Source organism: Arachis hypogaea, chromosome 16, assembly GCF_003086295.3.
Source record: "Arachis hypogaea cultivar Tifrunner chromosome 16, arahy.Tifrunner.gnm2.J5K5, whole genome shotgun sequence".
NCBI lineage: Eukaryota > Viridiplantae > Streptophyta > Magnoliopsida > Fabales > Fabaceae > Arachis > Arachis hypogaea.
This window is the reverse complement of record NC_092051.1, coordinates 95,866,352-95,893,531: the sequence shown is the minus strand read 5'-3', so window position 1 is coordinate 95,893,531 and position 27,180 is coordinate 95,866,352. Positions and strand designations below refer to the sequence as shown.

Sequence of the window (27,180 nt, the reverse complement as noted above, 5' to 3'; positions counted from 1 at the left end):
TGGAGCAGTTATTTAATTTCCTCACGATTGCAGCAGTTATTTAATGGGTTAATGACTTTTTTTTTAATTATAAACAAAAATGTATTATTACTATTTTGTTCATAAATTTGATTTGTAAAATGAATTATTTGAGGGCAAATAGTGTCTATAAAAATTGGACACCAAACTCTGGTATTGACTTTATATATTGGTAGTAAATGCATGTCAGAATCAAAAGATAGCAAGATGCAGAAAAAAGGATCGAATTTGGCATTGGAATTGGCATAGAAATTGTATCAACTTCCTTGTCAAATCCTCTCACGATGATTTGCAGGTCCCTTTCTTAGTAAATGCACGTCAGAATTAAAAGATAGCAAGATGCAGAAAAAAGGATCGACAACAGTGAGGAATATTTGTAAGTGGAGCAGTTATTTAATTTCCTCACGATTGCAGCAGTTATTTAATGGGTTAATGACTTTTTTTTTAATTATAAACAAAAATGTATTATTACTATTTTGTTCATAAATTTGATTTGTAAAATGAATTATTTGAGGGCAAATAGTGTCTATAAAAATTGGACACCAAACTCTGGTATTGACTTTATATATTGGTATAGATATAATACAATAACATAAAATTTTGTGTCTCTATTTTTTATGTCTTATTTTCAGTATATTATCTTAGAAACAAACTGTTTTCATCTTTTAATCAACAAAAGAGACGGAAAGAGAGTGTGGGTCTGTGTTACTGTGTGTTTACATTATTATTACACAACCCCCTTTTCCGTTCCGATATTCTAACGAACTCAAGAATGGTAGCTGAGCACGCATAAACTCCAACTTAACACCACTTCACACGCCTTTAATTTTCCGCTACCTTTCTTAAATAATGAGAAGAAAAACAGCAACAAAAGCACAGCATGGTTGGTTATGCATATGACTTTAATTCTTAATATATATAGGACAAGAATAAGGTACCATGATTGAAGAGCGTTAAATAAAGTTTCATTTCAACTACTAGCAGTAAGCTAATATTAATGGATTGGTCTAGCTCTGGCATCACTACATGGTTTAGAAGGCATCATCACCACACAAAATTGAGAGTGGTTGGCATTCTTATTTTGAGTCAACTTGTTTCTCTAACTCTTGCTCTCCTAAGCCTCACTTCCTCTCTCATCTCCCAAAAATTCGGTATCGTTATTATTTCCCCAACTCTTTCTTCTTATTCTATTTATTTGTTTGTTTTTGTTAAAGAAAATTTCTGCAGTTTAACATACATGTTGGACATATTATACAGGCGTTTATGCGCCTCTCACTCAGAGTCTCTTTGTCTACGCATCTTTGGCTTTGGTTTATGGAACCATCTTGCTCTTTAGGAATCAAAAACCTCTGGTTTGTATCTATATATATCAAGTGAATTTGAATTTGAATTTAATTTAGGTTTTATGAGTTGCTTATGTTGATCTGTGCAGGGTTTTTGGTATTGGTATTTACTGTTAGGTATTGTTGATGTTCAGGGCAATTATTTGGGTAAGTCTCTGCCTCTCTTTCTCTCTATTGTTCTTATCTATTTTTAGAAATGCTGACGCTAATCTTTTTCTGTTAAATTTAGAAGATACACTAGAACTAGAACTAGAATAAGAAAACTTTGGCAGGTGAGATTCAGATATTAGCTAAAATCATTTGAGCTGGTGAGAAAGCAATTGTAGAATATTTTTATGGGTTCCCCTTTGTGTTTTGGTCAAGCAAGCATTTATTTATTGCCAGATCACCCAAAATGGAGAAATTATTGTATGCTGGAGGATATATTTTATTCCTTGAGAATTATTGTTATCGGGTGAATATTTTTTATTAATATTAACCAATATTTTAAGTTAATATTTTTATTTTTAAATTATTAAAATTTATTGTTTAAAATTTAATGTTAGTGAAATATTAACAAAAAATAATAAAATATATTAGTCATATAACATTGATGTTATTCATTTATGGTAGGGATAAGTACTTTTTTTCGTTTCTAAAGTTTGAGGTCAAAATCAAAATCGTCTCCGACCTTTTTTCGTTATTAAAATCATCCTCAACGTTACAAAACATTATAAAATCGTCATTTTCTACTTTAATTTTATTTTTTTATCAAATTACCCTTATTAAATAATAAAAATAATTAAAAAATTAAAACATCCACCCCCTCCCATTCCCGTAACCCCCCACCCCTCACCCCACTCCCTCACCCCCTCATCGTGACCCCCACTCCTCTTCCCTTTCCTCTTCTCATTCTTTCCCAATCTCCTTCCATCACTTCTTCCCCTTCGCACCTCCTTACTCTCCCTTTTCTCACCACCATCACCACTGCCACCATAGCCAAATCATCATCATGCAATTACTATAATCAGAAGCAGTAATACCAATAATAAATTAACAACAACAATTGTGAAGGGTGAATCAACAATGGTAAAGCAACAACAAAAGCAAAAATAGAAGCAGAAGTAGAAGCAGAAGGCAGAAAGCGAAAGCAGAAAAGTAGAAGCAACAATAGGGCTAGATGGCGACGGGACCTCACTCCAGCGGCGGCAACGGGACCTCACTCCAGCGGCGGCGACGGGACAGGGTTCGGTTTCTTCCTTGGGAGGCGCCGAACCCGCGAACAACCGCCACTGATGACGATGTGAGGAGCAAAGCCGCCGTCGGTGATTTTGCGACGCGAAAGGGAGAAGTGGGTGACTAATCCACCACCACTCCTGGTGGCGGTCTTCCCTTGGAATCGAGACGGAGGACAAAGCAGCGAGGGCTTGCAGAGGCTAGTGGCGACTTCGGGAAGAGGCAGGGAGAACTCGAACAGCGAACAGCGGAGGGTCGGGAGCTGGACGACAGTGGCGGTGCCTCCATGCAAGCTTGCGACGGCCAGTGGCTGCGGGTTGGACGCAGAGGCGGCGGCGGGTGCACCTCCCCCCTTCTTTTTCCCTGCCCCCACCCTCTGCGTGATTCCCCCTTTCCCTTCCCCTTTGTTTTCTTTCTTTTTTTTCTTTTTTATTTTAGTTTATAATTTTTTATAATTTTTTAATTATTTTTATTATTTAATAAGGGTAATTTGGTAAAAAAAATAAAATTGAAGTAGAAAAGAACGATTTTATAACGTTTTGTAACGTTGAGGATGATTTTAATAACAAAAAAAAGTCAGGAACGATTTTGATTTTGACCTCAAACATTAGGGACGAAAAAAGTACTTATCCCTTTATAGTAATATTAGTATTCATTGTAAAAAGACTTTCTTTTTAATATTTATTACTATAAGGTTTCACATTTTTTTAATTGTCATTTTATGAATCGATAAAATACAACTCACCTGAATACTTTGTCAACATGTAATAATTTCTCCCAAAATCGGTATATAGGTTGGGTAATTGGGTTAAAAAGTATGGTCTATGCATATATTTTGAATTTCTTTGTTTCTCGTTTTATGGATGGAAAAAATGATCAGTTTTATATACTAAAATATATTAATACGATTGCCATATATAAGAATACTTTTTTCTTGGAAATTCTTGTGTGCTCTTGCAACACATTTAAGGTTTGCACGAGTTTTCACGGGTAAATTTCGTAAATAGAGTTGGATATTATATATGAATATGCTAGATATAATTTAGTTATAATTTTTTCCTGATTTCTTTTATATTAATTATCTAGGAGTGTTCATGGATCGGATCTGATCTGCATATCCGCAGTGTTTATTCGAATCCGATCCAAAAATTATGAATATAGATCCGATCCGCAAGGCTTTCGAATCGGATCGAATCCGCACACTAATCGGATCGGAGTGTAGATTTTGTGTTGGTATCCGCATATTCGCGTATCCGCAAAAATAAAGAAATAAATAAGTAAATATTCTTTTTATATTTTATTTCAACTAATAATTATCATATATGTTGTATTATTTTAATTTTTTTATTTAAAAAAATATATTTAATATTATTTTAAGATTAAACATATTTAAAAGAATAGAAAAATAAATTTTATTGATATTTTTTTAATAAAAATAAACTTTTAAAAATATTTTTTGTATTTTGCAGATATATCCGATATCCGATTCGATTCGATCCGTAGATGTGCGATCGAATCGGATCAGATCCAACCTTAAAAACTGCGGATATTGATTCTGATCCGATCCGATCCATGTGCACCTCTAAAATTATCGGAGGATAACACGATTTACAATTTTAATGTAAATTACTGCATGTTGCAACGATTTAGTTAGTAGTGTATTATTCAGAATAACTACAGCGTTACAATTTACCAAGATATACGTGGAGTAATTTTCCCATCTAAATATTGTAATTCTATAGTGATTTATAGTTGGACAGGTATAAATTGTGCCAACTTGTTACGGATTTAGCTTCGCACAGAGGAATATAAAATAATGATTAAATTTTTAAACTTACAGTAGTCGTAAAAATTGTTATAATGATTTTTAGTGTAAATCGTTCCATCTTGCAAGAGTACAACTAGTTTTTATTATAAATTTTTTATAAAATTCTTTTTTATTATACTGATTATTTTATACTCCTCTAGGAAGCTAAGTCGTGCTAGGCTAATACGATTTATACTCAGTTTAACTAATTACTTTAGGCTGAAACCAAGTGAGATGGTGAGTTATATCCCTAATAAATCATGGGATGTTGCGGTGATTTACGTGACACTACTAACTAATTTGTTGTAGGTACATCGATTAATGTTAAAAACTTAAAATTGTAAATCGTATTACCTACAATGATTAAATCATGTCCTGTAATAATTTACATAAAAAAAAAACACATAAATATAACCAAATTGTATTTAAGATATTCATGTAATTTATTCCGTTTTTACAATGCTCCTTTTTTATTCATAATTTTTTAGAATAATATTAAAAGTTAAGTAAAAAATGAATGATTGTAAATTCTCCTTAAACATACATTAAATATATTTTATATTAATTTTTGAAAAATAATGCTAGAAAAATAATAATATAAAATTATCTTATTTAACTTAATTAATATCTAATAATTATATATATATAATATCTATAATTACATATTTATTTATATCTAAAATTATTTGTTTATTTTAATAATAATTAAGGAATACAAAATAAAAAGTAGATACATTTAAAAAAAAAAAGCAAATTATGGCTCCCAAGTCCCAAACTTTTATTCTGTGTGAATTTTAGATATTGAAGCAATTTCCACAGCGCCACCATTTTACTTTTTTGGCCTTGTATGCAGTTAATAGTTAATTTAGAATTCAGAATTGAAGCAATTTTTCCTGTTATTTTTTTTGCTTCTATGACCTTGTATGCAGTTAACAAAGCATATCAGTATTCATCAATTACTAGTGTGACCCTACTCGATTGTTGGACAATACCTTGGGCCATTGTATTCACATGGATTTTCCTTGGCACACGATATTCTTTATGGCAATTAAGTGGTGCAGCTATATGTGTACTTGGCCTCTGTTTAGTCATGTTTTCTGATAGTGAAGTTGGTGGTGGAGGTAATATTTCTTGATTAATTCTATTGGAACTAAGTCTTCTGAATGTTTTGTAATAATGATAAGATATTCTTATAGAAAATAATAATCCAAGTCTAAATTTTTTATTTTTTATTTTTTCTAAAGGCGGTTCAAAGCCTCTCTTAGGTGATGTACTTGTGATTGGCGGAACACTTTTCTATGCAATTAGTAATGTTGGTGAGGTATGTGAATCAAAGACTATTTATCTTAAACTTTATGATTATAGACGAAGAGAAGAAGATAGCATCTAGAATAAATGACTGAAGAAAGCAAAAGTGGATTTTACTTAGAGAAAGGTTAATTACAAGTTTTATATCTCACAATAATATCCGATATCTAAAAAATTTATAAATATGAGATACTAATTATTTTAGAATCATTTTTAAAATTGAGTTAGGTGCGCACTTAATTTTAAAAAAAAATTCTACGATACTAAAGCTTATTTTCTTCTTCACGTACTGAACTAAGATGGATCACCTTCATTTACAACACGTGTCTACGAAAACCACCAACTTCAGGTGGCACATGTTGCTCAATACATCAACTACTACAATTACATTTTTTAAGAGATAAATTATATTATTTTCAGCCTTAAATTTTTATTAAAATTTTGATATTATTTTTTAAAACAAATATGTATAATATAAAATGATATATTTTTTAAATAGAAAAAAATATTGTGAGTTGAAAAAATGCGAACCAGAAAGAGAATAGATTTTGAGTAAAAAAAATTTCCTTAAATCTTAACACAATAAGACATATGTGTCACGGTTTTGGACACACTCAAATGTAATCGTATTGGCACTTGAACTTATTCAACTTCTTGAGTTAAGACTATATATTAGCCTAATTCTTAATATTTAACAAGAAAGTTAAGAACACAAGAGAAAGGAAGTTTTGGTGGAAAGAACACTATTTTATTACTCAAATATTTGTTATAAATGACTTACCTATCCAAATTATAACTTTCACCCTATTTATAGCCATCCACCTTCTAAATGGATGGTTAGGATTAAATCTAATCAACGGTTCAAATTGATCATCTAAAACTTTCACTACAAATATATATTCTATTATATTTCTCTAAATACTTTTAGATTATTTCATACTACTCTTCATACTTCTATATACACCCACACTCTTTTAGAATACTCTAGGACCTTCTAGAGTCTTCTAGAATCTTCTAGGGTATTCCAGGACCTTCTAGGACATTCTAGAACATTCTGAAACCATCTAGAGCATTCTCAAACACTCTAGAAAATTATACAAACACTGTTAAATTTAACCTTCTAAAATTTACTATGACATTCTTCCCCACCTGTTGCACAGACGTCCTCGTCGCGTTCTATTTATGATAGCGCTCTAGGTGTTCTTGGAAGTGTCATAGATCTTCACTAGCTTCCCAACTATCTTTGATTATCGAGACTCCTTTCCACTTAATCAAGTTTGTATTGGATATTTGGTAGTACTCCTCCTCTACGTCTCATAATACGATTAGCTAAGATCTCTTCGATTTCCTTATCAAAGGATCTAATCATCATGGGAGGAGCACAATTCGAGTCACCTCTACTCAGTTTCTCTCGGTCTCCATGATATGATTTAAGCATACTCACATAGAAGACAGGATGGATCTTCATAGAGGGAGGGAGTTGTACTTTGTAAGCAACCTCCCAAACATGCCCAATTATCTCAAATGGCCCTTTTATATTTGTGAATCAATCTCTTATGAAACTTGCGAAAGGCTTTAAATTATTGTGGAAGAAGTTTAATCATTACCTTGACTCTCACTTGATAGCTTGCATGCCTCTTCTTTTTATCTGTTCATTTCTTTATCTTCGTTGTAGCTTTGTTGAGGTAAGAACGAGTGACATCTTCTTGTTCTTCCCAAGACTTAATCATATGATAAGTTCCAGGGCTCTTTCCTGAGTAAGAGAAAGAAAGAGAGTGTGGTATAAGCAGCAATTGTCTTGTCACAATCTCGAACGGACTATTCCCTGTAGACTCACTCCTTGGCAAATTGTATGAGAACTAGATAATGTCTAGGAGTTTTGTCCAGTCTTTCTGATTAGCGTTTACGAAGTGCTTCAAGTAATACTCGAGTAAGACATTCACTCTCCATCTTCCCATCAGTTTGAGGATAGAATCTTGTCAAGAAGTGAAGTTTCGATCCAAAAAGTTTAAACAGCTTTGTCCATAGTCGTCCTGTGAAGCATGGATCTTGATCACTGATGATGCTCTTAGGTAATCCCCAATACTTTACCACATTCTTGAAGAATAATCGTGCTGCTTCCTCTGCAGAGTAGGAGTAGGTATAAAAGTAGCATACTTCAAAAATTGATCCACTATTACGAGGATAGATCCAAACTCCTCAGACTTCGGTAAGGCAGAGATGAAATCTAGAGAGATACTTTCCCACAGTCGCTCTAATGGAGGCAAAGGTTCCAACAACTCACTTAGTGCCTTATTTTCAATCTTATCTTATTGGCACACAAGATAAGTCTTCACATAGCTCTTCATTTCATCTCTCATTTGAGGCCAATAATAGAAAGATTCAATGAGCGTCAAGGTCCTTCACTGACGTTGGTGACCAGCCCACTTGGTGTCGTGGCATTCTCTCACCAACTTTCTTCTTAGATTTTTCTACTTAAGGACATATAGTCTTCTCCCTTTGGTGTATAAAATGTCGTCTTCTAGTAAAAATCTTTTGTTCTTACCTTCTCTAGCCAACTCTACCAACTTCTTGGCTAATTGATCATCATGTTCTTCCTTGATGATGCATATAATGTCTCCTTTGACCACAGAAATGGCTGCTATCCTGTATGGTGCTGAGACAGGCGGCTTCGCTTCTAACTCCAATTCAATCTTATGATCCACCTTCCTCCTAGATGGTAGTTGCTTTGGCAACTCGGGAGGTATCACATCCTTATTTTTTCAAAGACTTCCTTGATTTTAGGGGGAACATCTTCTCCTTCAAACGTTGTCTCCTCTTATAGTAGAGTCAAATACACCATCTCCCCCTTCTTGAACCCTTTCTTGAGTTGCATAGCAGAGAGCATCGGTGGTCCTCCAACTTTAGAGACTGTAGGGACTATACATGGAGACCCTCTCTCCATGACGCATACTATGTCGTAGTATGACATCGGTATTATATTTGCCTTCCTTTGTATGTCGAGCCCGATGACTATCTTGAACTCATCCATGGGTGCTACTGAGAAATCCACAAAACCTTTTCAAGAACCAAAAATCATCTCAACCCCTTTTTCTACTCTCTTAAGAGGTTTACCCTTAGTATTCATGAGTTTAAATCAACCATTATTTTCAGTGATCTTTAACCCAAGCCTCTTTGCTTCATCAGGCGTGATGAAGTTGTGTGTAGCGCCAGTGTCGATCATAGCCATAATGAATTTTCTATTGATAAAGGATTTGACATGAATCAAGCCTTTCTTTTCTACAGGACTTGCCTCTTTTCCCTTCACAGCATTCATGATTGGACAGACTTCCAACACATTTAGTGACTTGTGATTGTGCCTCTCGTTCTTCGGCAATAGATGCCAAAGTCCCTAGCTTGGGACAGTTAATGCACAAAAATCTGTCTCTCAACAAATTTCTCTCGGCAAGTATACCGAATTGTCGTCAAGTAAAAACTCACAATAGAGTGAAGTCGAATCCCACAGGGATTGATTGGTTGATCAACCTTAATTAGAGGAGTGTTCTAGTTGAACTGAACCAAATTTGAATTGAAATTTGCAGAAAATTAAATGGCGAGAAACTTAAATGGCAAGAAATGTAAATAACAGAATGTAAAAGGCAGAAATTAAATTGCAGAAAGTAGATTGCAGGAAATTAAATTGTAGCAACTTAAAAGGGATTGGGAATGATTCAGCATAAATGTAAATAGCAGAAAATTAAAGAAAGGAAAAGATCAGAATGGGAAATTCATTGGGCTTAGGAGATATTGCATTCTCTGGATCAAATCATTTTCATCTCTTCCTTATTCAATGCATTCATTGATCTTTCTTGGCAATCTTAGGTGATTGGATCCCAATGTCTTGGCTCACCAATCTCTCTAAGCTTGAACAATTGCCCAATGTCTTGATTTAATTGCTCATGGGAAGAGATGAAGTTTTGTCACTGATTATACCACACACTTTCATAGATCAAAGTATTGGTAAGATTACATGTCACTATGTCCATCCAACCCCCAACCTAATCCGATGTGAGAAAGCATTTCTAGCATGATTTCCTCATTTCTCTCTCAAGGTTCAGAGGAAATCCAAATATGAACAACTTCTCTGTCAAGATAATTGTTCAATTGAATGAAGATTAAAAGCTTTATAGCAAAATCAAGAGAAAAGACAGAGGAAGAAGAATGAAAACTATTATTGATCTATTGAATTACAACAGAGCTCCCTTAACCCAATGAAGAGGGGTTTAGTTGTTCATAGCTCAATTCAAATCAAAAAGAAAGAAAGAGCAAGAAAAGTAAAGAGAGTACAAAAATAAAATGATTCCAGAGTTCCTAATTTGGGTCCCTGGCTTCTAGCCTTTCTGAACTCCCAGAGCCCCCGCTCAGAGCCTCTCGAGAGCTTCCTTCAATCTTCAAAGACTCTTCTATTTATACTCTTCTTCCCATCTTTAATTGAGCCTTCATTCTATTTGGATGTGGGTCTTGGCCTTGATTGAAGCAAGCTAAAGTGGCTCTCAATGATGTTGAGGAGGGACGTTTGGAAAACTAACGTTTTGCATTCTGCATGGTGCTCAATTGTATTATTTCTGGCATCAATGTTGGTGATCAACGTTAGCAGGAAAACATTGAGCCAAACATTACTTGAAAGAGAGTTAAGAATGGCCACTAATGTTTGCCTCAACGTTGGTTTACCAACGTTATATCCAATGTTGCCTACTTGTGCGTACGCACGCTGCCTTGTGCGTGCGCACATTTTCAATTTTTCTACTTGTGCGTATGCACACTAGGTCATGCGTACGCACACAAGGCATTTTTGGCAGCTCAAATTTGCAATTCTATCGCAGACGTTGGACCCAACATTTGATTGCCAATGTTGCTTCCAACGTTGCCCACTTGTGCGTACGCACGCTGCCTTGTGCGTGCGCACACCTTGCATTTTTCTTCTTGTGCGTACGCACACAAGACAGTTTTCACAATTCCAACTTTTAGTCTCATCGAAGACGTTGGAGGTAACGTTAGTGAGCCAACGTTCCCTCCAACGTTGGCACCAACAATTGTAGAACGTTGCAGCCCTTTCCTCCAACGTTTGAGGCAACGTTGGTGTGCCAACTTTGGCTAACAACATTGCTTCCTCTGCTCCTTTCCTTGGCCTTTTGTTGCTTGCTTGCTTGCCTTTCTTCACCTATCATCAATCAACATATATATCAAAACTTTGCTAGATTCACAAGAATTTGCATCATTCATAATTAACAAGTAGATATAGCATAAATCTTATGAAAATGCATCAAAATAACAATGTTTGATTGAATCAAGGCATGCATAAAATTCTCATCCAAATACTTACTTATTACCTAATAAATGCATGAAACTACCCTAAAACAAACTAAAAATGGCTTGTGAAACTAGCTAAGATGCCCTGTCATCAACAGTCCTTCATTTGATGTGGTCCCTTGCACACAAAGCATCCTCCTTTGGGAATGAAAGCTTTATTCTTTTCTTTGTAATCTTTTTTTGAAGAGTACTTCTCTTCCTTCTTGGTTGAGAAACTCTTATCCTTGTCTCCCCCGCCTTTAGTAGAACTAGACTTGGGTTTAGAGTCTCCCCGATAATACTTAGTGAGTGATTCGGCAACCACGATGGCCTCATCGACATCCTTAACGTTTCTTCTTTGTAATTCTTGCTTTGCCCAAGGTTAGAGTCCATTAATGAAGAAGAACAACGTATCCTCTGATGCTAAGTTGGGGATTTGAAGCGTGAGAGTAGTGAACTCCTTTACATAGTTGCTAATCATACTCTTGTGCTACAACTCCCTCAACTTCTTCCTTGCTTCATAGATCACATTCTCAGGGAAGAATTGTCATTTCAACTCCCTTTTGAAATCTTTCCATGTGGCTATGTTGAAAGTACCCTTCTCTATATCTATACATTTTCTCCTCCACTACAAAGTAGCATTATCAGAAAGGTAGAGAGCTACAGTGCGTACCTTTATTGCTTCTTCGACCACCCCTTGGCTTTCGAAGTACCTCTCCATTTGCCATAGGAAGTTCTCTACCTCTCGAGCGTCCCTCACGCCCTTGAACTCCTTTGGCTTTGGGAGATCAATCTTTGTCCTCTTCTTTATAATGGTTGGTCAAGATTTTGCCTCCTCAAACCAAACTCGAACTTCCTCAAATAGCTTCAAGGAATTCTCAAGCTTCTCTTCAATTTGGAGCTTGCTTTCTTTGAAAGCATCTAGTTCTTCCAATACGTGAGTCTCGAGGGTCTCCTTGTCGTATTCTATCCTTTGGAAGCGCTCATCCATAGATGATAGAACATTCTCCAACATCGAAATTCTCTCTTCTAAGAAGTTAGAGTTCTTACCTCTAGACTCACTTGAAGAGCGAACCTTTTTGCTTTTCCATTGAGAAGGAATAATATCACTTCCCCCTTGAGACTTAACATGCTCCATGGTTACACTAGAAGTCATACACACAAACCACTTGTGCTCCCTCTCGAATCTTGCTCTGATGCCAAATTATCACGACCTTGGACATACTCCAATGCTACTGTGCCGACACTTGGACTTACTGAACCTCTTGAGCTAAGACCAAGTCAGCCTAACCCTCAGTATTTAGCAAGAAAGATAATAACACAAGAGAAAAGAAGTTTTGGTGGAAAGAATATTTTATTACTCAAGTGTTTATTACAAATGACTCACCAACCCAAACTCTAACTCTCACCCCCTATTTATAGCCATTCACCTCCTCAATTGATGGTTAGGATTAAATATAATGGGTTAAGTACGATTTTGGTCCCTAAGGTATAGGTCAAAAAAATTTTTTGTCCCCAACCTTTTTTTGCACACAAAATCTTCCCTAAAGTTTAACTTAGTTTTAAAACCGTCATTCGGACCAAAATACCCTTCTCCTTCTTCACAAAAATACCCAGTTTCTATTATTCTTTTTGTTCTTTTCCATCACAGCAGCATCTCTTCTTCTTTTTCCTTCTTCTTCATCACAACACCAATAGCAACAATAATAAAATCAGAAGCAAAATCAATGTAATAAACATAAAAAATAGAATCAGAAATAGAAGCTTAAACAGAATCAAAATTAGAAGCATAAGAAACAGAAGCAAAAGAACAATCATAAGCAGAACAAATCAGAAGCCCAACAACAATGAAATCAAAGAAACAGAATCAGAATCAGAATCAGAAGCACAAAAATAATAAAATCAGAACCAGAATCAGAAGCAGAAGAAACAAAAGCAGAAGAACAATCAGAAGCAGAAGCAGAACAAATCAGAATCAGAAGCAAAATAAATTAAAAATAAAATCGGAACCCTAGGGAGAACCAGCGGCAAGAACGCGAAGCGGCGGCAAGGTCAGTAGCACCAGCGGCCGTGGCAGCAGCGGCGGCAATGGCAAAGCACGACGGCAATGAGGCACCCCTCTTTCTCTCCCTGGCCATGCATTTTTTCTCTCTCTTCGCGAGCTCTTCGATGGCGGCGGCAATGCGTGGTGGCAAGGCTCGCGTCTCCTCTCTCCCTCATGAGCTCTCTCTCCCTCTGATTCTAATTTTCAACGGAGACGGCGACTCCAAGCCTCACCGACGTTGTCCCCGCCCCCTCCCCTTTTTCCTCTTCCTTTCTTTCCCCTCTTCTTCCTTCCCCCCTCTCGCGTGATTCCCTTCTCCCCCTCATCCATTCTGTTTCTCTTTTTTTCTCCTTTTTTATTTTATAATTTTTTGGGTTAGGGGTAATTTGGTAATAAAATTTAAAATTTAAGTAAAAAGGACAATTTTAAAACTGAATTAAACTTTAGGGACGATTTTGTATGCAAAAAAAGGTTAGGAACAAAAAATATTTTGGCCTATACCTTAGGGACAAAAATCATACTTAACCCAAATCTAATCAACGGTCCATATTGATCATCTAGAACCTTTACTACAAATATCTATCCTACCACATTTCTCTAAATTATTCTATATTATTTCATACTACTCTTCATACTATATATACACCCACACTCTTCTAGAATATTCTATGACCTTCCAGAGTCTTCTGGAATCTTCTAGGGTATTTCGAGACTTTCTAGGGTATTCTAAAACATTCCAAAATCATCTAGATCATTCTCAAACATTTTAGAAAACTATACAAATACTATTAAATTTAACTTTAAAAAATTTACCGTGATATTCCAGAGTCTTTTAGAATTTTCTAGGTTATTTTGGGACCTTCTAGAACATTCTAGAACGTTTCAAAACCATTTAAAGCATTCTCAAACATTCCAAAAAACTATACAAATACTATTAAATTTAACATTCTAAAATTTATCGTGACACCTGTGACTAATATATAAAGATTATAAAATAAGTTGTCTTTTATGGTTAATTTTTTAACTATTTTATACAAAAATAAAAAATGAGATTCATCATTATCTTTCTCACTTCTGCGACTCTGTGCATTTCATAAAGTATTCTACCGGGTTTAACGACAGCTACCCAATATTCGGGAGATCTCTTTCCCAAACACATACGCGTTTCGGTTGGTCTTACTTTAACTGGTTTGTCTGAAAATATCCGTACCCATATTTGTTTACCTCGGCGGAAATTTTGTGACATTGCCCACCGACCTGCTTCTATTTGTCTAGATATGATCCAAGCGGATTCAAGTACCTAAAGAGCATATCTTCCGAAGCAAATATGATTACCCCAATAGGATATTTTTTTCATTTTTTCTCTATGTTGCTTACAAAATCTGGTTCTTTTGGGGTTATAGTTGATAGTTGTTTAAAAATCTCATCACTATTTCAGAATCGTACATGAGATTTTCACCTCATACAGCTCCTCGCAAATAAAACAATTATAAAATAAATTTATCCAATACCAATAAAAATTAAACACCAATATCTTAAGTACTATAGAGCTTCCCATAAAGTAAAGTAAACGTGAAAAATAAATAACTTAAACATTAAATTCACAAGATCTATTTGCTGCAATTTCATATTGACAAATTCTCTCAACTTTATTGTAATATTTGTTATCACCTCCTTTTTAACATAAGTATATAAAAGACCAAAAATATTTGGTAACAAAAAAAATTTATTCAAAATTAATTAAAATTTATTAATTAGTATAATAATTAATTAATATTAAATAAGATAAATTTTAATTTTTTTTCCTAATATTACCGAGGAGAATCTAACAGACAAAAGTTACAATAAATAATCATAAAAAAAAAAAAAAACACAATTACAAAATACACTCAAAAGAGGGATTCTTTTAATGCTATTACTACCTACAACAACGCGCTCACCATTGCAACCACCTTTGGTTGCCTTCTCCAACAACAGACCGACTTCAACCAGGGTACGCAATTGACGTTTCACAATTAATCAGAATTTTAAAATTAATCAAATTTTAAATATAGTTATTAATAATAGATATATTTAATTTAATAATAATCCAGAAACATAACAATATTTTAAAATGAAAAATGTTTTTAATTTTTCATCTATAAAATTTTATCCTTAATACTATAATTAGTATTTGTTCAGTAGGTCGGTTACCGGACGATTCGGGTTTGGACTTCCGGGGAGTGGTAGGGGTTCGTCAGGTCGTGGATTGCCGGGCTGGTGTGTGCGAGGTCCCGGGTACTTCGTGTAGGAAGGGGGGTGTCACCTGCAAAGACACTCCGACGCTTTTGTCAGTAAAAGTATAGGCGAAAAGGGGTGATGTGATATGTGACGTACCTCGAGAGAAGGGCGAATCCTTCCCCTTATATACTGTGTCAGGAGTGGGCCCTACAAGGACAGGCCCACTTTCTCTGGGACGTTTTTTCACAGCCGTGAATGAGTTGTCCGGGACACGTGTCCGGGTTGGTTGCGGGGCGCATCACCCGTGACCGTCCAGGTCGGGTGGCGCTCGGGTCGGGTCGACCCGTGGAGGGTTTGGGCTAGGCCGTAACAAAATCACATGAGAAAGACAAAGTTTTCCTCCAAAAAAAGCGAATAATATACATTCCTTTAGGAAATAAATATCTATACACACATTTTATTTTTACGAAACAAAAAATGAGAATGAAAAGGAGGAAGCACTATGATGCGTGAGGCATAAGTTTGTTGATGGAGACACTAGGTAACTCGTCTTTGATGAGATAGCATTATTATCATTATCACTGAATGGAATAGGTCTTGAAACAACTGGCTTCCATTTCCATATAAGATTAGCATACTCAGGATGATCTACAAAGGGATTCCGGTTATGCTGATACATTTTGCATATTCTTTCATTTCTCAACTTCTCTTCCCTCGAAGGGGGATCCACTTCGTTCCACTTCAATAATGTGGAAAGCAACCCCATCTCCCTGTTCTTAATACTTGGTCTCTTTGATTTTCTTTGGGCATCGGATTATGGCGGGGAGTCGGGTTGCCGTGTGGGGTGTTTCCATGTTGCCGTTTATTGGCGGCGACGACCTGGCTGACCTCCTCGTCGTTTATGTAGTCTCTGGCAACGTTTTGGATCTCGTGCATGGTCTATACTGGCTTGGTGATGAGGTATTTGCGGAAGTCTTCGTTCATGAGTCCGTTGGTTAAACAGAGGCTTGCGACGGAATCCGTGAGTCCATCAATCGTTAGGCATTCATTGTTGAAGCGGTCCAGGTATTTTTGTGTGGATTCGTCTTGTTTCTGTGTGACCCCTAATAAGCTGATGGGGTGTTTAACTTTGGTGATTCTGGTGGTGAATTGGGCCATGAACTTCCGTGAGATATCGTGGAAGCCAGTTATGGATCCGTTGGGGAGGGCGTTGAACCATTTGATCGCAGGGCCAGCTAAGGTTATCGAGAAGGCCTTACACCGGATCATGTTGGCGGCTCCTTCCAGGTTCATCCTAGCCTCGAAGGCCGTTAGGTGTTCCCAGGGATCGTTGGTCCCGTCCTATTTCATGTCAGTGGGCTTGTTGAAGTCCTTCAGGACTTTGGCTCTCAAGGATTTTTCTGTGAATGGGATGGCTTCCATTATCACGTGCATGTTTTCTGCTCGTTTGGCCTCCCGATGGTGCCGTCGTTCGTCTTCTCCGCATCGGTGTTTCGGGTCTAGGGAAACGCTGCAATCGTGCTGTTTGCAGTGTTGTTGCTCAGGGGGCCAGGTGTTCCTGGTATCGCGATGAGATTAGGTCCTGGAGGTCGCTTGGCTTGTATGCTCCGGGTGGTACCGTTCTTTGGGTGTGACTCGGCCTTTGGGGTTTTGCACCCTGAGGCACAACTCTTGGATTATCTGGACCGCCTTCTCTCCCAGGTCATCGGGTGGCCGGGCTTCAGTGGAAGGACGATTGTCCTCTCTTGGTTGTTGCTGGGTTGGGGTTGGTTGGCGATGTGCCGCGTTTATTATCCTCCCATGGGTGGGAGGAGCATTATCTTGGAGTTCGGGAGTTGGGCTTTGTGGGTTTGAGTTGGGGTGTCGGGTGGAGGATTGCTCCTCGAGGTTCTCCGTCATGCCGCCACGATTTGGCTGTCCCCCGTATCTGTGCAAGAACCTTGAGAACTTTCTTGATCTATTGGCTCCTGAGAGGTCTGAGCTTGGCCACGGTGGTAGCATTTAAGGAGGTCGTTCATGATGTCATGGCGACAGAGTTGTCATAGGTGAGGCGGCGGATGACAGAGGTTTGGAACCTAGTGTTGAAAGAGGTGACCTCGTGGGTTTGGAGGAAGAGTTTGAAGAGTTCAAAAGAAGAAGCAACCTCGGTGGGCATGGAGCCGATGTAGAGGGAGAAGATGGGGCCATGGCGCTTGGAGAGACGGATGAGGGAGTGGTGAATGAGAGGGTCCAAGAGGTGGAGGTGTCCCACTAAAGGGAGGTGAGACTTTGGGCTCAGAGGATTTGGAATTTCACCGTTGGAGTAGGGCGAGGGTGCATAAAGAGTGTTATCACTAAGAAGGTAATTGCAAGTAACATTGTTCCTTTGGGATTTCGCCGTTGGAATAGGGCGAAGGTGTGTTATCGCTGCAAAGGTGATGTAAGTTAAGGAAACATTATTCCTTTGGGATTTTGCCGTTGGAGTAGGGCGAAAGGGTGCGTAAACATGCAAAGGTGATGCAAGTTAAGGAAACATTATTCCTTTGGGATTTCGCCGTTGGAGTAGGGCGAAAGGGTGCATAAACCTGCAAAGGTGATGCAAGTTAAGGAAACATTATTCCTTTGGGATTTCACCGTTGGAGTAGGGCGAAAGGATGCATAAACATGCAAAGGTGATGCAAGTTAAGGAAACATTATTCCTTTTTGCTCTCAGTTACACGCAAGAAATCTGAGTTTGATGATTGCTCTTCTGGGTTATCCGCCATGCCGCCACAATGTTGCAAAGTCCCCACAGACAGCGCCAATGTACAAGATGTCTCTGGTACGGGTTGAGAGATGGATCGAGAACTTGCGGGTTGAGGCAGATGCCGGATCACTTGCCTAGAGCAATGGGGGGTGGTACCTGCAAAGACACTCCGACACTCAAGTCAGAATGGATCTAAGAGGTAAAAGGTATGAGGAATGAATGAATACCTGGAGGGACCTGGGTCTTCTATTTATAGGTGATGGTGAATATCTTATCTTATCTTATTTGGCTAAGATAAGGGAGATTTTGAATTATCTTATCTTATCTTATCTTATTTGGCTAAAATAAGAGAGACGTTTGAATTCGAAAGTTGGTTAGGAGCTCTAATGGGCTAGTTCCGAGCCTTCTGAAAGGATGAAGGGGGTCGGACCCTGATAACCGAATTCGAGAACCGTTCTGGGTGTAAGATCCGTGGGCCGGATCCGTAACAGTATTTATAATTAGTGTCAATCATATTTATTAAAATTCTGGTAAAAGACTGCATATATATATATATGATTCCTTTAGAGATTGTGTACTAAATCCTGCGAAAGCTGGTACTTTATGTGGACACGTGTTGTAATTAAAAGTCAGCCACGATAGTTATAGTGAGGCAGAAAATATCAAAATAGATTTTAACATGATAGAACTTCATTTAATTATTAGATGGTATCAGAGCTTACTCAATTCAATAATATTGTTAAGCTACCCACTATATTCCAGATGATCATTTTTTAGAGAGACGATACAATTCTCATATATTTTAGAGATACCACCTTTAAATTGTGAGTAGGATTGGAAATAGATTAACTGATTAAGTGGCCTTCCCGGAGCCTACAAAGTACAAACCTATCTTATAATAGCCTAAATATATTAATATATCAAGTTACTCACAAATTATTTTTATAGGTCTATCAAATCTTAGGCCTACTGCTAAAATATAAATAAATATATAAATAACTTTTTATATTTAAAAAATTATTAAAAATTTTAATTTTTTATATTTTATCACAAATACTTTTGTATATTTTAAATATTTTAAAAATTCAAATATTCTTATAAACATTAAATTTGTTATATTATATATAAGTAATTTTTGTTAAAAATTCATTTTTTTAAATAATATTTTTTATTTTTATAAAAAAATTATTAGACCAATCTTTTGACAGACTTTAAATTAGGCTAATCTCAATAATAGATCATTCTTAGTTTTTGAAAACAATTCTATAACAAATTATAGGCCAAATTCGGACTAATTAACTATCTTATAAACTTTGGTCTATTTTTATTCTCTAATTATGAAGCATCCTTATTTTTTGAGTTAATTTTTGAAATTAAATTAGACTAATTCAATTTTATTAGTCATATAACTCATTGCAAACCTTATATAGATATCAGAATATGTATAACCAAATAATATCTAACATTTATCAACTCTAACCATATATATAAATAAATAACAAGATGACAATTGCTTGCTTAAATTGTTATTTGGAGTCTAATATCACAAAAATTGAATTCAACTCAAACTTTATTTCAAATAATATATTTTAATTTTCTAACTTGATAGGACTCGGTTGCCTTTCTATGTGTCGCAGGAATTCTGTGTTAAACATAAAGATCGTGTTGAAGTAGTTTTCATGCTTGGTCTTTTTGGATTCTTAATCAGTATTCTTGAAGTGTATCCTTTTTTATATTCTAGTTTAAAATTTTAGAAGAAATATAATGCAAGGTAACTTGTGTTTCTAAATTTAAAATCCTCAACATTTCTGTTATTTCTAATCATACAGATTTGTTATAGAATTGAAGATGCTGGAATCAGTAAAATGGTCTCCAGATATAGTAAGTTATAATCTTCTAATTTTTAACTATTATTTTACATTAAGTATTTTTCCTCTTTTAGAGTACTACAACATTTTTAGTGTATGGTTATATTTTAAGACCATGATCATAATTAATAAAAACCATAATCATAAATTTTTTGTCATCCTTTTTTTATCTTAGGTCACGATTTTCAGACCGTGATCTATTCTGATATAATTATAATTCTATAATCATTGTTTTTTGTTTTAGGTCACAGTTTTCTACTTGTGACTTATTCTAATGTGACTATAACCCTATAATCATAATTTTTTTTAATATAAGGTTACAGTTTTTTTTGTCACAGTTATCACTTTTTCTATCAATTACTCTTTCTAAATGCTTAAACAATGCATCTTCCACCAGCATTATTTATTATATCTACACTTTTGCTTTTTTCAACTTTTTTTAATGATCGTCTGTCTCAGAAACACCTTCTAGTGAGGTGCTCAATTGAGCTTTTCAATTAAGATTCTGCTAAGATGTTGTGTATTTACTTATTATTTTTTAGAGTTACTTAGTTGCTCTCAGCCTCTCAATGTTCTTTCTACTGTGTTGGTCTACCTCATAATAAAAACACCTAATAGTTTCAAAATGGCTCTTTTAATAATAATACTAATAATAATAATGATAATAAATCATTTTTACCTTTCAAAACATGCTATTAGTCTTTTAATTTGTAATTGCTTTTAATTAATAAATTAATTTGTTTGATTTTGTTGTTGTATTAAATATGAAAATAAAAATTAAGATTTATATATTTATTTATAATTTATGTTTATTTTGTTAATTTAACACGTTATATATATATTGTTAAACTTTTATATTTATTAACCAACTACTATCATTTTTTAGATATTTTTTATTTTTCCATATTATCATTAGCTCACTTTTGTTTCTCTTTAAATTTTTTCTATTTTTTATTAGTATTTTTTTAATTTTTATAGGTAGTTGATAAAAATTTAAATAAATAAGGTTTCTTTAATAAATTATTACATTTAATAGTTTAATTTTATTTAAATCAGTTAGACTATTAAATTTTTAAACTAATTGCTCAACCAGTTCAATAACGGATCTGGTTCTTAGAATTTTGGTTACAGATTATAATAGTTAATTTTTTTAAGTCATAGTTTTAAACTGTGACAATAGATCCTTTTAGGTTACAATTTTATAAAACCATAAGTATAGAGTCTTTTAGGCATGTTTTGAACCTTGAATAAAGACACCTTTTAGGTAACAGTTTTATAAAACTATGGCCATAAATACTTTTTGGTCATGATAAAAAATTGCGACTATAAAACCACAACTATAGATGTTTTTAAATCACGTTTTTATAAAGTTGTGATCATATACTCTTTTAGGTCATTCATTTAAATTGTATGTGACTATAGAATTTTTAGGTTAGGTTTTAAAACCATGAACACAGACTATTTTAAATAATGCTTTAAAACCTTGACTATAAATTCTTTTAAGTTATAGTTTAAAATTGTGACTATAAATTTTTTTAAATTACGAATCTTTTAAAATTTATGAACAAAAAGTTTTTTAGGTTATGATAAAAAACAGTGATCATAGAGAGTTTTAAGTCATAGCTTTTAAATTTGATTAAAAAACTAAGAAAACTATGGCATAAAACCTAAAATGTTGTAGTGAGTTCTAGTAAAAATGTTAGTTTATTCTTGTGTGAGCTAGTAAGTCCAACTTGAAAATATATTATAAAAATTCACTGGATAAATTATGGAAGAACTTGATTTCTTCGTGTGTGTCTCTATCTATAATGTGTTGAATCAAGAAATTGTATTCATGGAGCACTTAGTTATATTGTGTTCCATCAATCGAAAGAGTGAAATAGGACAAATACCAACAATTTTAATTTTATAATAATAAAACTCGGTACTTTTATTTAAAGTGTCATTCCATCACAAATAACCTTGCTCTAGTTTCTTCTTTTTCAGCAATACCGTATATCTGTGTGTCTAAACTTTATAGTAAACGTTTAATTTGTATTCTATCTTATATTAGGTACTTGCTTTTGCCGGCTTTGCTGCATGTGGCCTCATCTTTTACACACTTGCTCCTTTTGTTTTAAAGGTTTGTTTCGTTGAATGGGCTAATCTTACCATACTACTCCTTTCTCCAAATGAACAAGACATATTTGCATTTTGAGGGATTATTCAATACTTATTGCAAAACTGTCTATCATCTTATTGATTTTGGACTAGCATTTAAGTTTTGCTTCATTGTATTATAGAATAGATAGTTTTGCTTCTAACATTGTCCCACCATAATTTGAGATGAACAATTATTGAAAAGAGTGAGATGGACCTGAAAGTCACACTTAACATTACAGTTAAGCAAAATAGGTAACAATGAAAGAAAAATGGAAATAGGGAAATAAAAATCATCCCCTCCAATCTCTTTTTCATTTCCATCACCTCCATTGACATTCACCCAGCATTTTAGAAGCATTATGGGTTCTCAATTTTTTCAATCTACCCATTTTTCTATAGAATTTAAATCTTTTAAAGTGAAATAATCTGCAAAATGATAAAGTAAAAACATTAATTATTATTAAATTTGTAATTCTTATCAATGTAAATTTTACTATTTTAATTTAAGAATAATTAATTTTTTATTTTATGCTTTTACCCTTTTTTTACTTTAAAAAAATTTAATCATGTTAATTGTTTATCTTAAATTTAGTGATGGAACAATATTGATATTATTTAAAATTCTTTTGAATTAAAATGAAATATTTGAAATATTAGAGAATAAATTAAAACTTAACTTGGGAACACAATATTACTTTATCCTTATATTATATATTCAGATGAACATCTTTTTGAGTGGAATTTTTCTCCGTGCAGTTGAGTGGGGCAACAATGTTCAATCTTTCTGTTCTAACTTCTGATATGTGGGCAGTGGTTTTCAGAGTTTTCTTATACCACCAAGAGGTACTAATTTCTTGAAGTATGACTTCCACGTTCTCTGATTCGATGAGTAGTACTAAAAAGTATGAGCCAATTAGGCCACCAATCCATTTGTCGGTTGCAAGTGACATGCTAAATCAGCTGGTTTTATATTTTTGATGCTACGGTTTGTTTGTTTCTCAAACACAAAAATACAATGTGACACAATGTTGACGTTTAATTGCAGGTGGATTGGCTGTACTTTGTTTCTTTTGCGATTACAGTTATGGGTCTCATCATTTACTCTCTAACGTATGCAGTGAAATCAATCTTCTTCCAACTTTTTTTCTCTTTGTCAATCATAATAATACAGTGTTGCTGATTATTGTTACTGTTTTTATTTTTAATCAGAGAGAAGGATCCTGTTCCAGCATCACCGGTTATTGAGGATGGGAATCTGAACACCGAATACCAAATGCTCTGTGATCAAAGCACATCATCTGTAAATAATTCTATTGCTTCGTGAAGAGATCTAGCTTTGTAAACTTGTTACAGTAGTAGTCGTTATTTGGTTAGAAGCTCAAAATTGTACTTTACTTATAGGTTTGGTTTAGTTTTAATAAAATAAGCTAATTAACTTTTACACGACGGATGAAGTTGTGTAATACACCAATAAGCCCAATTTGGTGTATTAAAGTTCAACTGCTTTTGCTTATGACAATATAATAAAATAAGACATTGAGAATAAGATAAAAAAAATAATAAAAACACAAAATTTTTTGTTTTTATATTCTATTTGATATTAAACTAGAATAAATTATAAAAATTTAATTTATTTTTATTTTTTATTCAAAAAATTTAAAAAAAAATATAATAATAAAAAATATAATTATAAAATTAACAAGAATAATAAAAGAAAAAATAAAAAATAAATTGTGTTTTTTGTTAATATCTCTATATCAGAACGGATATTATGGTGTGGATGGAAAAAAAAATCCACACCTGTGGATATTATGTGGCAAGCTTCTTAGATGAGCACGTTTTGGTTGGCCATAATTACAAATTCAGCTGATGAGATACTAGGTCAGAGAGAAGCAGCGGTTTTACAGTTGTACTGCACATTGAAGAAAAGTTAATTAGTGTAATTAGATGCTAATTATTTTTGGGCTGTTGGGGTTAGGGGTGCACAGACACGGTCCGGTCCCGAACATTTTAGGGGCTAATTTGGTGTGATTTCATCGGGTTTAGTGTCGGGTAAGGGTCTCAAAAATAGACCCGGTCATTATTTTGGGTCGGGTCCGGGCCATAGCTCGGGTCACCCGAAGTCGGTCCGGTGGCCCGATCATCATACACAATTAATATTTTGTGTTATTAGTGATGGATCATGACTATTCTTATGTGGAATTTAAGTATTGTAAACCTTAATATTTTGTGTTATTAGTCATTATAAGACTATAAGTTAAGGTTTTATATTTAGAATGCATAAGACTTTATACTAATGCATAATATTGTGTTATTTGTATTGATTTAAATATTTGGTATTATTAGACAATATTAGTATTGATTGTGATTTTGCTTTAGTATTGATTGTGGTTATGATTAATTTTAAAGAAGGGTTGGTTCTTGTTATATTTTTCTAAGTGAATTTTACCATGTTAAATAATGGTTGGAGTCTTGAAAATTTGGATATTTTTACATGCTAGCTTACAAGAAAATATCAACGTAATGTAATGTTAACGGCCCGGTTTTCACCCGGTTTTTACCCGGTATAATTGTGGCCCGAAAGTGTATTGGTTTCATCGGATTTAGGGTCGGATTTGGGTCTAATAAATAGACCCGGTGTATATTTCGGGTCGGGTCTGGGTCACATCAAACCCGGCTTCACCCGGCCGATGTGCACCCCTAGTTGGGGTTATTGGGTAAGTTTTATTTTTTTTCTGTGTATGTGGCCATGAGTGGATTTTGGGCTTGGGTCACAATTTTTTATGAAAATGTGCAGAAAAAAGTTTTCTTGTAGATAAAAATTAGCCAAAGATAGCATTAAAAAGGAAATGGGCTAAAAAATTTTTTGGACTTGTTTGGGTTAACCGATTTTTTTATTTTCAAGGAATGTGGCTAAGCTTCTGTAACTGTTGTTTTGTTATGATGTTCTCATAAGATGGAAGGATTGTATATTGTTAAATGGAAAAAGAAAACAAAAGGATGTAGTGCATTGTTTTGATATTTAACCTAAAAAATTAAATAAATAAATAAAGAAATATGTGACGTATGTTACTAATAAGAGAATAAAATCATATTTAAGACAGAAAAATAATATTTTTATAATTTTTTGAATGTTATCCTTTATTAGTCTGTTGTTAGTAATTATTTATATAGCATAAATTTGCATAGTTTTAGTGAACTATAAAAATAGAGAATTTCTTTTAAACATTATGTATCTCATATTAATAATGTAAATAAAATCGTTATGAGTATGTAATTTATAATAATATTTATGAAAGGCATTAAAAAAATAAATACAGATATTTAACACTTTTTTTTGTTTATATTTTTATTCATCCGAATAAAGATATGAGTTTGTAAATTTTTTTTCTTATTGTTCTTATTTTTATTAATGTTTTTAATATTAACAGTTACTATATTATTGTGAACAACAGTAGACACTCACATGAGATGTGGGTGCAAGTCGTGTGAGGATGTATCTTATAGGATGGTATATAAAATGGGTTTATAATGAGTTAGGGTCAGATTTGAGAGAAGCTTAGCCACATTCCTTGGAAATTAAAAAATCGATTAATCCAGACAAATCCAAAAATTTTTTTAGCCCATTTCCTTTTTAATACTAACTTTGACTAATTTTTATCCACAAAATTTTTTTTTTCTGCACACTTGCATAAAAAATTGTGACCCAAACCCAAAACCCACTCATGGCCACATACACAGAAAAAATAAGATTTGCCCAATAGCCTCAATAGCCCAAAAATAATTAGCATCTAATTACACTTATTAACTTTTCTATAATGTGCAACTACAAAACTGCTCCTTCTCCCTGACCTAGTATCCCATTAGTTGAATTTGTGACTATAGCCAACTAAAACGTGTTCATCTAAGAAACTTGCCACATAATATCCACAGATGTGAATTTTTTTTTCCATCCACACCATAAAAATTCAATATTTCTAGACATGATATTTTTATTCATATCTCATCTAATAAATATAATTTTGTATTTCTATCTTAATGTTCCGTCTCTATAAATAAACGCCACTCAAATGTGATAACAATAAATCTGGTACAAGAAAATCGTGTGTACCAATTTAATAAAAAAAAAAAAGACTAATTTAGACTCTCTTTTCACTCCTATACTAAAGCTTTGTCCAATCCTTCAACTTTTATTTTTCTTATTTCACTTTCTTTTATATACTTTTACACTAATTTTAATATTTAAAAATTAGAAAACTTTAAAATTCTGAAATCGTTCCAAGGAATTTCTCTTTTTGAAAAATTATAAAATTTAAAACTAACTTAAGAAATAACTCCTTGTGTTTTGAATGGGAAAAATCTAAAGTTAAAAAAGTAAAATTGCACCAAATGATCTCTTTATTTGTGATATTAAAATCAAAATTTTGTGGGTCCAAGTTTCGGTTGTATAAAAAAAAAATTTGCAAAACGTTTTCAAAATCTTTTTCTTTTTAGAAAATGACTTCCATTATTAGGAAAATTCACAAACACTAGTCTCTGCACATTTTTTTCAATAACCAACATGTACATCATTTATCACTAAATTCCACACTCATCATAACCAACATCAATTTTTAATTTCGCAAATTTATCAACATTTTCAAGTTCTCATAGTCATTACTCATAACACTCCACCCATATACTCACAACTTCAGAAACTTAAATCTTCGTCTTTTAAATTCATACAAAAATGTACCAATTTATTTCACTAGCCCATCTCTATTAGTCTTAGGACCTAATTACTAGGTATTAATCTTAAACAGCAGTTTAAAAAAGTTTAGAAAGCTAGAGAACCCTTGAAAACGAAGAAAAATAAATTTTCAGCAAAATAAGGGCTGTGCGTACGCACACCTTTGCCGTGCGTACGCTGTAACACCCTAATATTCAAATCCTTATACTCGAGTCATAAGTCAATGATATTACGGTGGTACGACTCTCAGGTGGATTTTTAATAAATAAATATAGGTAATTTCGAAAGGAGTATTAATCGAGAAGCCTGAAAAGAGTAGAAATAAAATCGCGAAGACGTATCTCTCACGTTTCGACAACAAAAGATAAACCGTGAAGCCGAAAATGATATACGGACAAGGCGTAGAGGAGATTAAGAGATAGATAACAGATAG

General features: G+C 34.1%; 1 protein-coding gene across 1 annotated transcript; it reads left to right on the top strand.

Moving 5' to 3' along the window:
- Window positions 1-721: 721 nt before the first annotated feature.
- Window positions 722-23,591, top strand: LOC112754495 (uncharacterized). Its single transcript, XM_025802151.3, has 11 exons — window positions 722-1,169; window positions 1,276-1,370; window positions 1,451-1,508; window positions 5,313-5,504; window positions 5,628-5,704; window positions 19,646-19,728; window positions 19,838-19,889; window positions 21,930-21,998; window positions 22,775-22,861; window positions 23,064-23,128; window positions 23,228-23,591. The coding sequence occupies exons 1-11, from the start codon at window positions 1,016-1,018 to the stop codon at window positions 23,340-23,342; spliced, it is 1,047 nt and encodes a 348-aa protein (XP_025657936.1). The 5' UTR covers window positions 722-1,015; the 3' UTR covers window positions 23,343-23,591.
- Window positions 23,592-27,180: the final 3,589 nt, after the last annotated feature.